At 42.6% G+C, this 10584-nt stretch overlaps 1 protein-coding gene across 1 annotated transcript in view; it reads left to right on the top strand.

The window, feature by feature from the left end:
* Nucleotides 1-2584: 2584 nt before the first annotated feature.
* Nucleotides 2585-10584, top strand: part of IPPK (inositol-pentakisphosphate 2-kinase) — a 98018-nt gene continuing 90018 nt past the window's right edge. Inside the window, exon 1 of the mRNA XM_084635183.1 lies at nucleotides 2585-2837. Coding sequence (XP_084491309.1) covers nucleotides 2757-2837 — 81 coding nt within the window. The 5' untranslated portion in view covers nucleotides 2585-2756. The remainder of the gene's footprint in view (nucleotides 2838-10584) is intronic.

Raw genomic sequence — 10584 nt, 5'->3', positions numbered from 1 at the left:
AAAACTGCTATTGTTTTTTTGTCAACTTCAGTGAAAGTTTTGATTGAGTAAGAAGTTCAGGATTTTACCCTGTATTTGCAAAGAACAGTAATTTGTTTAGACTTTACTGCATATTACAGGGGTAGCCAAACCACATCTCTTTTACAGTTAAAGTGTGGCTCGTGGAGCCCGCTATGCTCCCACTCCATTCTCCACCTACCAGACTGGGATGAGGGGAGCTCGGGGCTTCTGTCCTGAGGAAGACTGGTGGGACTAGGTGCTTCTGCCTTGTGGGGAAGGGTCTCTTAGGGATCCAGCCCTGCAGGGCGTGCTTACCAGGGCTTGGGGTTCAGCCGGAGTGAGGCTGAAGCCCTGAGACCTGGCAGGCACGCCTGGCTCTTGAATTTCTGAAGATTATTGCATGCAGCTTTGAGAGTCAGTAAGTTTGGCCACCCCTGGCATAGTATATATTTGAGTATACATTATATACATTAAATGTCTTGGCATAATATCAGACATCAGGATTTGTTAGACAATTTGTCCTTTTGAGAAATTGTATTAAACCAAAGGGAAGACAAGAAAAATCTATTTTAAGGTGTTTGTATTGTAAAGAACTTCAAAAGCCTCATAATACCTCTGTAAGGTAGGTTATTACTCATTTAAAGATGAGTATCCTGAAGCATGGAGGTTACATGTCTTTCACACAGTGAAGAAGGGCAAATAAGAGGTTGTAGCTCCCTGACATCTCCTGTAACCATGAGGAAACAATTTATGAAAAGAACAAGTCCAATTATCTTCAGAGTATGTGATACATATAGTTTGACCTCTGTAAAAATTTTGTATTCAGAGGATATAAACAAATTTTGTATAAATTAAAATTCAGATACTGGGAATTTATCTGTACTCCTTGTCTCAACAGTATAAGGGTGTGTGGCTTCTAGTATTTGTATTCCCAGCAGCAACAGCAAATTTGCACTATTGTTTGTAGAGGCAAAAAGAAAAGGAGTACTGTAGCTCACGAAAGCTCATGCTCAAATAAATTGGTTAGTCTCTAAGGTGCCACAAGTACTCCTTTTCTTTTTGCGAATACAGACTAACACGGCTGTTACTCTGAAACCTGTTTGTAGAGGGTACAACTACCATTAAAAGAGCAGCTTTGTTCTTTTTTATTTTGTGGTTATAGCTCTATATATGGAAAAAATCAAACACAAAGAGATACCATGCTACTCCTAAGATATTTGATTTCTCATAGTGATGTGTGTAATATGGGTCCCCGGCTGGCTTTTCAGGGGTGAAAACATGGATAGGGACAGACTCCTTGTCAAACACAAACACTATCGGCAAGAAATCTTCTGGACCAATAATAATGTGAGCTTCCTATATAGGATATTCAGTTCCTCTTGAAAAGTGATTTGTGAGAAAATCAGCTTTCTTTTTCAAAAAACATATTTTTTGGCCCTTATGTGGAGAAAAACTTGAAAATATGGCTACAGTGCACTCTGAAGGCTCAAAAAGCAGAAGGCAATAAAAAGAACTCCAACATTATTTCTTAAAATATGTTTTTAAAACCAATCATAGTTTTTTGAGATCCTGACTTGTGATTTTTTTTTTTTAAATTCGTGAGTGATAACACTAGAAAGCTTTACCGTGACAGAGCTGTGTTTCACCACAGTAGGAATAAGGACAGCTCACACGTTAGGAGTAGCCTTTCCTACACTGGTTTCAGGGTAGCAGCCGTGTTAGTCTGTATTTGCAAAAGGAAAAGGAGTACTTGTGGCCCCTTAGAGACTAACCAATTTATTTGAGCATAAGCTTTCGTGAGCTACAGCTCACTTCATCGGATGCTGGAGTTCACGAAAGCTTATGCTCAAATAAATTGGTTAGTCTCTAAGGTGCCGCAAGTCCTCCTTTTCTTTCCTACACTGCGCTTCAGGGTGGTACATTTAATATTACACAGCCGTAGTCCTTGCTCCAGTTAAGACCAGTCAATGTTCTTTGTGACTCATTGAACAAACGGAAGTGCAGAGGAGCCCACTTCGAAGCTTATGCAGCACCTTGCAAAATGTGTCCATCCCTTTACACTGTGATCCAGAGGAGATCACCCTCGGGGGTGTGGGGTAGCCCGGACAACGTGCCCCTCCTAGACCTGTAGGGAGCTCCATACCCTTGAGAATATGGGCTCCCATGGACTGACCCCCTCCTCCCCACGTCACCCAGGAAGTGCCCATTCTGCTCGGACAGTCCGAGCTGGGGGGGTGGCTGTGTTAAGGCGTTCCCCAGAGCCTCCCCGCCCCCGCTCACTTGCCCATGCCCATGTTCTGAACCCCATCCCCAGACTCACGAGGGATGACAAATAGGCGCCCGCCTCTGCCCCCACTAAAGATGGCGGACAAAACAGACCAGTCCTATCTATCGAACCCCCTCCCTGCCCTCCGTGAAGGTGGAAGGACTTCGTTCCGCAAGCCCAGCCCCTGCCCCAATCAAAGATGGCGGCTGGCGGGGCTGACCAAACCCAAGATGGCTGCCCGCCAATCACGAGCCTCTGGGCGGCCGGCCCAGCCTCGGGTTGCGTGAGCTCCGGCCACCCCGTAACCTCGCCGGCGGAGGGCGGGACTTCCTGCGGGAACCGGGCTGCCTGCGGGGGCTGTGGGAGAGCGTGAACACCAGATGGCTGATTCGTGAGCGTTCGCGCAGAAGACCCACGGGGCCGGCGGCAGCGGGACGGAGACCTGCCGTCGCCCGACGGGGACCGAGTCGGGGGGCAGCCCGGGCGGGGGATGGACGCAGAGAAGATGGATGAGAATGAATGGAAATACCACGGGGAAGGGAACAAGAGCCTCGTCGTCTCCCACAGCCAGGTACGGGGAGCCGGAACCCTTCCTCCGCGCGGGGCGCCTGGCCCCGGCTCGCGTTCCGCGCGGGGCTGGTAACGGCCGCCGGGGGTGGCGGCTTGGGCCGCTTCGCTGTCGCTGCTGCGCAGGAGCCGCTCCGAGCCCCTCCGACGGGCCAGGGGTCGGAGGGCACAGGTCAGAGGCCATGGCCCCCACTGTTTAAAGGGATTCCTGCTCAGAGGGCGGGGAAGCCGGGGTGGGCTCCGGGGAAGTCCCACGGCCTGCCGCCCCGTGTGGAGCTGAGCAGTGGCGCTTACGAGGGTGTTTGTGGGGGTAACGCCCCCCATTGAGAGAGATGCAGGATGGCGGGGGGAGTAAAGTCCTAGGGAAACTACTCTCCGCACCTTCACCTGGAGAGAGGCAGCAAGAGTTGGGGGCTTCAGGGAATTTTAGCCCTTTCCGTAGTGGGAGGCGGAGGTTTGTGTGGGAGGGGTGACTACAGGGAAATTGCATCCCTTCCCAATACACTTATCTGGGAAGGGGAGCTGTGGGATGAAATCCTAGGTCAAGTCTCCCCTGCTGCCTCTCTTTCTCTCACAAATGTAGAGAGCTAGGATTACTTTTGAAAAGTGATTTATTCCTTTGTTCTCATTCATGCCTTTAAAATATTCCAAATTCTTCGGCACACAACCTCCCCTCCCCAGCTGGAAGGGAAGGAGACTTTGCCTGGTGCTTTTTCTCATTTCCTATACAGGTAGTTTTCCATTCTAATAATGTCTCTAGGATTCCATTTCCTGGTTTTCTTCCCCCGGGTGGGGTGTGGTATGGAGTGAAACTGCCACAACTATGGAAGGGGCTAGCACAGATTGTTTACCTGACATTTAAACCTGCGGCCTTCCTTAAAGTCTGCACCCCCTTTTAAGGGGAAAAGGACCTGATGAGTAGTCATTTACTATGTTTTTGAGGGGAGATGTGGGAAAAGCACCAGGGAAAGTTTGTTACCTTACACTGTGGGTGAGGGAGGGAGGAGAAGGAATAAAGATGTGGAAAAACATTTTAAGGGATGAAGGAGGAACACTAGTAATATCTTCCCCATCCTCCCCCCACCCCCATCCTTCCCCCCCACCGCACTAGAGAGAGAGAGTGAATTTGTGGCTAAGACAATGAACTGAGATTAAGGAGATTTGGGTTCTGCTTTTGACTCTGTCATAGACTTCCTCTGTGAATACAGGCATGTCATTTAATCTCTGTGCCTCCATTTTCCATCTGTAAAAAGGGAATAAATCCATACCTCATTGGGGAATTTTGAGACTAAATTCATTAACCTTATATGCTCAGATGCTGGTGATGAATGTACTAGAAAATCTTGTAAATACCTATGTGTCTTCTGTATTGGATTAAAAAGGTGTGCAGTCATTTTACTGCTGCCAGGATATTATTACTCTTCACTTCTCTTTTGCTGTGCATTTTCATTTATTACAATTATTAGGCATCACAACTTTATACATGCTTTTAAGACAAGTATATATATGGTTCTGGCAAGGTTTCTGTAGCCTTGTATGCTATTTCATTTGTAGCCTTGTATGCTAATTCCAGCATGGATATAAGTGACTGTTATTTTCCAAGATCTCTTATCTTCTGATACTGTTCATAGATTTAAAACAACCTTTTTTACTATTGGTAAAGCAGAGTTGATCAAAGACAGGAGGCATTTGTGTAAGCATTTATGGTTTGAGTTGATAGTCCTTAAAACTTGCTCCACCCATATTTTTACTGGTCCAGGACTGAATATATCAGGTTCTAAACTTCAGACCAGTGCAATTGCTTTTCCCCTTGTAATGTATTAATCAATTTAGCTAAGGAGAATTCAGAACCATGTGTAAAAATGTGCTAAGGCTATTATGGCACCTATTTTTATTTGAGCTTGGAGACTTTTCTACTTTCTTCTGCCCCTTATGTTGAAAATTTTCATAAGTTACTGTGAGAGAGTTGAATATAGTTTTGCTCCTTACTTACAATGTTATGGTTTTTTTATGTGCAATTTTAAAAAATACCAAACCCAGCATTCAGTAGTTGGATGGTGGGAATCTCAGAAACAGTGCTCCATTGTACTTAAGGGATTACTTATTCCAGGGACATGATGCAATTTAAACATGTGGAAAGTGTAGAATCCTACCTTAAATTCCATATAACTGTCAAATCTCTTTTCAACACAACAAAAAAAGTTTGCGATGTTTGCAGTGCAATGGGAGGGTGCATGTTGTTGCTCCAGTACAAACAGCATCAAGCCAATGAGTCTTGCTTCTTAATACTTCTAGGTTTGTGGGTCACTTATGAACTATTTTAATTAAAAAAGTTAGAACATATGAAATACTGTTTAAATACTAGCTTAGTTTTGTTGTTGATAATCACTAGTCATATGTGCTATTGTCATTCTAATGGTCTGCTGTCAGTCAGCCTAGGTGTGTGCTAATGGAACAGTTGCATACACAAAGTAGTGACTAAAGTTTTGTTCAGTCCAAGCATGTCACACTTTCTTGTATCTCGATTGTGCAACAATTGTATCTATTCTTAAATGCAGTTCTTGCTTCACAGTGGGTGATATGTGATATGTAACTTGAGGCTGAAATGCTGCGAAAAAGTCCTTGTCTCTTAAAGTTTTGAAACCTGAATGTAGCACAGGAGACATCTGGCTTGGAATCATTGTTTGGTTGCCCTAGAATAGGTAGCCACATGCGGCTCTTCAGAAGTTGATATGCGTCTCATTGTATAGTCACTGACTCCGGGGCTGGAGCTGCAGGCACCAACTTTCCAATGTGCCATGGGGTGCTCACTGCTCAACCCCTGGTTCTGCCACAGGCCCTGCCCCCACTCCACCCCTTCCTGCCCCCTCCCCTGAGCCTGCCATGCCCTCCCTCCTCTCCCCAGAGCTTCCTGCATGCCATGAAACAGCTGATTGGGAGGTGCGGGGAGGGAGCGGGGAGGTGCTGATCTGCAGGGCTGCCGGCGGGTGGGAGGAAAGGGGGAGCTGATGGGGGGCTGCTGATATATTACTGTGGCTCTTTGGCAATGTACATTGGTAAATCCTGGCTCCTTCTGAGGCTCAGGTTGGCCACCCTTGCCCTAGAATACTTGTGACACATCACTCATTCATAAGCAAGATTGCTTCTACTGGTGTGTGAATGCTTGCACTGTTTGGATTAGACTTGCTTAAGGCAAGCGTAATCACACTATGGTCCTCTCCTGTGCAGTGCCAGTGCAGGTAGGAATTGAAGGTATAGAAGGCCCTTCAGTGTGAATAGTCGCTTTATTACTGTCTCACATTTCACCAGTCACTCCTTAGGTAGTCCATCTAGTATCTTTCCTGGTGGTCCTTGGAAATTTCCCATAAGCTCCTGGTTCAGAGCATTGTGCTGTGAACTGTGGAATACGTACCTAAAAGGCAATGCAACTGCAACTACACGGTGCAACACAAATGTGGATGTCGAGAAACATTTCATCAGAAAGAGCAGGGTTAGTGTGGGTACCTTGCACCATTGATATCCACATTGGTGCTATCCCATCAGTTAACTTGTCCTGTGGTTTGGAGCTTTAGAGTAAACAGGGCCTTATCAAACCTGTTTTTCTTCCTCACTCCCCCAGTTAAGCCAGGAGAATGAGATTTGCAAGCAATTGCTGTAATAAAGGTTTTCTACTTAGGAGAAAGATCTCCTTTTTGTGAGCCATGGACTTCTATCAAGTGGGGGTGGTGTCTCACTTGTCAGAGGGGAGCTGCACATCTTTTGTGTAGATTTGCATTTTTAACCAGTGTTTACCAGCAGAGATTCCTACATTAAAAATGAAAGAGCAATTTTCTAAATTAGGCAATCTTCTTTAGGTATTCTGTATTTCAAACAGGGCTTGAAATAAAGAGTGTTTGATATTTCTGCTGTAAAGAGAGAACTAATGAATTCCCTTTCTTTCCCTCAGTATATAATCTAGTATGTATGCTTTTCCTTTGGTTTATTGGAACTGATGACTTTTGTTCATGTGTGGTTTTTTTTTTTTTTTTTTTGGTGTATAGGTATACTCCAGTAACCTAATGTTTCGTTAAAATATAATTGTAAACAACTGGTTTGTGTTTCAAGGCACATGATGATTTGGAGTGGTCCAGAAAAAGAGGGATTTCTCTTATTAGCATGTTTTTGTGGGGCTTAATAGACTAAAGGAGTAATTATTTTGGGAATCTGGGAGAAACAGGATTTTTAAGTCCTGACATGTTTTGATCAGTGTGTCTTTGATACCACAATGATAGATGTATAGTATGCAAAAAAAAAAAAAAAAAAAATACTTTGCCTTCAGTGTGGGGAAATCTTTGTTTTTTTTGTTCTATGGTTATCTTGAAATCTCTTTCCCTTCAGAGGAAAATATGCTTATGCTCTCTGAGGGCTTGTGTTGAGTTACATGTAAATATTGTCATGCGACTACTTTTTCTATGTGAAATATATAATACTGTCGTCAAAATATTTTATTAATTTAGGAGTTAAATGTCTTTACTGAGTGAACTGGACTTTTTGTCACCTTCGTAATAAATGTATACTCACTGGGACTGTCATTGTTGCTACTGGAGGTTGTGCTACCCTCAGGATCATGTATTTAAAGTAGTGGGCTTTTTGCCGTATCTTTAGGCTAGTCTAAGCTGGTAATGCTAAAGCGCTGCTGTGGCAGTGCTTTAAAGTGCCTTGTGTGGTCGCAGTGCTCTTACAACAACAACAACAAAACAAAAAAAACCCCACCTCCATAAGGGGCGTAGCTCCCAGTATTGGTGCACTGTCTACACTGTTGCTTTACAGCGCTAAAACTTGCTGCGCTTGGGGGTGTTTTTTCACACCCCTGAGCCAGAAAGTTGCAGTGCTGTAAATTGTCAGTGTAGACAAGCCCTAAGTTAGCTAGACAGCTTAGTGTGATTTATGAATTAGATACAGCCTTTGCAGTTCTGTTTCCCATTTTTGGAGCACAGGGAATAATACTATTTTATTAATTGCTGTCTCACTGAGAAACTTAATTTACAGATTTTTGTGGCATTTGGGGTGTTAAATTGTGTATGGCTAGGAAGAACCTAAGTGTCTAGGTTCTGACTCTCTATGCCAAGACCATTGTTTTACTGTATAATGTGGAGCTGGTCATTCTACAAGTGTGAGTAAAACATTACCCACAGAATTTAACAATGAGATTTAATGCCTTTAGGACTTCAGGTCTTGGCATACAATATTCCATCATGTTCAGAGCAAATTTACAACGTGGAGCATTGTATGCTGGAACTTGTCTTTATGTGGCATCTGTGATTCCATTTTCATGAGAATTTGGAGCAGCCCTCTGGTTCATGTCCATTCATTAATGAAGCCCTCAGGCGGACAAAGTCTGCTTATGTTTGAGTTAGAACACTTGTCACAAATGCAAAATAATAAAATAGCAGATGCCATTAGGCATTTTTCTGTTGGCTTGAAAATCCTGGGGCCTTTCTTCGGGACTTTGAATGTAATGTCAGTAAAGGTGGAATTCTGAGATTTAAGAGAAATGGTAACAAATGTAATGCGATGGCTATGGCAGGTTGGTGCTCTTGTTGGTTTTTCCTTCAGCCAATATTGATGCTTTACTAATATTAATGTTCATGGTAATGCTGTTAGTTGAAGTTACAGGGTTTTGTGTGTTTGGTGGGGGTTGTAATACAGTATCATTAGTACTAATTGTTTGAAAAATGTTTGTATGCTAACATTTGGTCCTAGCAGTAAGGGAAGAATGGGAGAATTAGCTCAGGTTGCATACATGTTATTCCAAAAGCGCTTTAAAGCAGTGGTTCTCAATCTTTCCAGACTACTGTATCCCTTTCAGGGGACTTTGTCTTGTGTCACCCAAGCTTCACCTAATTTAAAAACTACTTACTTTCAAAATCAGACATAAAAATACAGACATATCACAGCACACTATTACTGGAAAAACTGCTTGCTTTCTCATTTTACTGTAGAATTATAAAATAAATCGATTGGAATATAAATATTGTCCTTTACATTTCAGTGTATAGTTTATAGAACAGTATAAACAAGTCATTGTCTGTATGGCGTTTTAGTTTGTACTGACTTCACTAGTGCTTTTTATGTAGCCTGTTGTAAAACTAGGCAAATATCTAGATGAGTTGATGTACCTACCTCCTGGAAGATCTCCACGTACTCCCAGAGTACGTGTATCCCTGAGAACCCCTGCTTTCAAGGAGAAAATACCACCGGTGGGTATGATAATCATTTCTTAAAGGTTTCTGTTCTGAACTTGTTAGCTTGTTATAAGACTTGCACAAAAACTAGTAATATTATGACTAAAGTCTAAATGACTGATTACTCTGATGCTCATTGAAGTAGCTGCCATGATTTCAAACCAGAATAGTCTTCCTTTGTAAACTGTTAAAAGCATTTATAGACTTAGCATTTCAACAGCTAATGGTACAAGGGCACTTAAGATTTTTCAGATGTGTTTAATAATGAAATAGTATGAAGTTGGTGTGCTTTGTAGGTTGCTGAAACTTGTTTGCTAAACAGTTAAGATGAAGTTATAAATGTATAGTATTGTTGCCTACAGGTTAACAGCAGATTCAATAACTAAATACATATTAACGTCTCTTTTTTGAGAGACTACTATGAAATAACTACAGCTATGTTTATTCTTTTGAATGGAGTGTGATGTAGATTCTACATTCAGAAGAATAGATTTGTTTCCTCTGTGTGCCTTTTAAGATCTTTAATTTACCATTTTATAAGACATAACCCAGGAAGATTTTCCAATCCTATCCCGTTCATCCCTGTGCACTTGTGCAGAGGTGTCCTATTTATTAATATCTTGAACTTTGAAAACCTGTTGTCTCCTTATCGGCTTATGGTCGTATTTCTTCTGGTTGCTGTTTTGTTTTTCAGTGCATTACAGCGCTTTGCACTGAGTGTATTTGAGAAAGGAACTAGATCTTAGGGATGCCGTGCTACAAGGCTATTGTTTTTGCTTTGCCAGTTGGCTATTTAATAAAATGTGCAGTGAATGCTGTCTGTCTGTCTTTTTCTTTTTTTCAGGGAGAGGCAGTTTAGCTGCTTTTATTTGGTTATTCTTTCAAAAATCTATAAAGCTCTTGCTTCATGGCAGTTTGGAGTTTTCAAAGATGAGTGAAAGACTGAGATTTCTTATGAAAAGAAAAACATAAAGTGAACCGCAGATCTTTGAAAATGTATACAGCTCATTTCATAAGTGAAATGACTTCCAAATCTTATGAATATTACTTTAGTATCAATACTTCAAAGAAATAGGATAATTCATGTCAGACTGTAAGTTGAGCATTTTTTTTTCCTTGCTGAAGGAGCTGTGTGAAGTAATCTCGGGCTCCTGTGACTACATGTGTACTGAGGCCTAGTCTGTACTACATAGTTAGGCTGATGTGAGTTGCCTTGCTTCAGCTGTGTGTGCATGTATCTACACTCAATTTCACTGTGATGTAAGTGCCCTGTTACAGTGATGCAGTAAAACTACCCTCGCTGAGTAGCATAAAGTCACGGTCAACATACTGAGGCTCACAGTGTGAGTGTAAATACTATATGGCATATGCTGACCCTAACAGTCTTCCAGCAGTTATCACAATTTTAAACAGCATTAGTCAGGGGTCACAGAGACCGGAAGCTGCTACCTCCCTCCCTCCCTCAGAACCTTCTGTGTGGTTTTTGAAGTGCTTTTTTTCCTGATTGCCCACTTTAGCAAGCAAACC

Source organism: Lepidochelys olivacea (assembly GCF_965140295.1).
Source record: "Lepidochelys olivacea isolate rLepOli2 genome assembly, chromosome: 7".
In the NCBI taxonomy this organism is placed as follows: domain Eukaryota; kingdom Metazoa; phylum Chordata; order Testudines; family Cheloniidae; genus Lepidochelys; species Lepidochelys olivacea.
The sequence above is the reverse complement of the archived record's forward strand: the minus strand, read 5'-3'. Positions and strand labels throughout refer to the sequence as shown.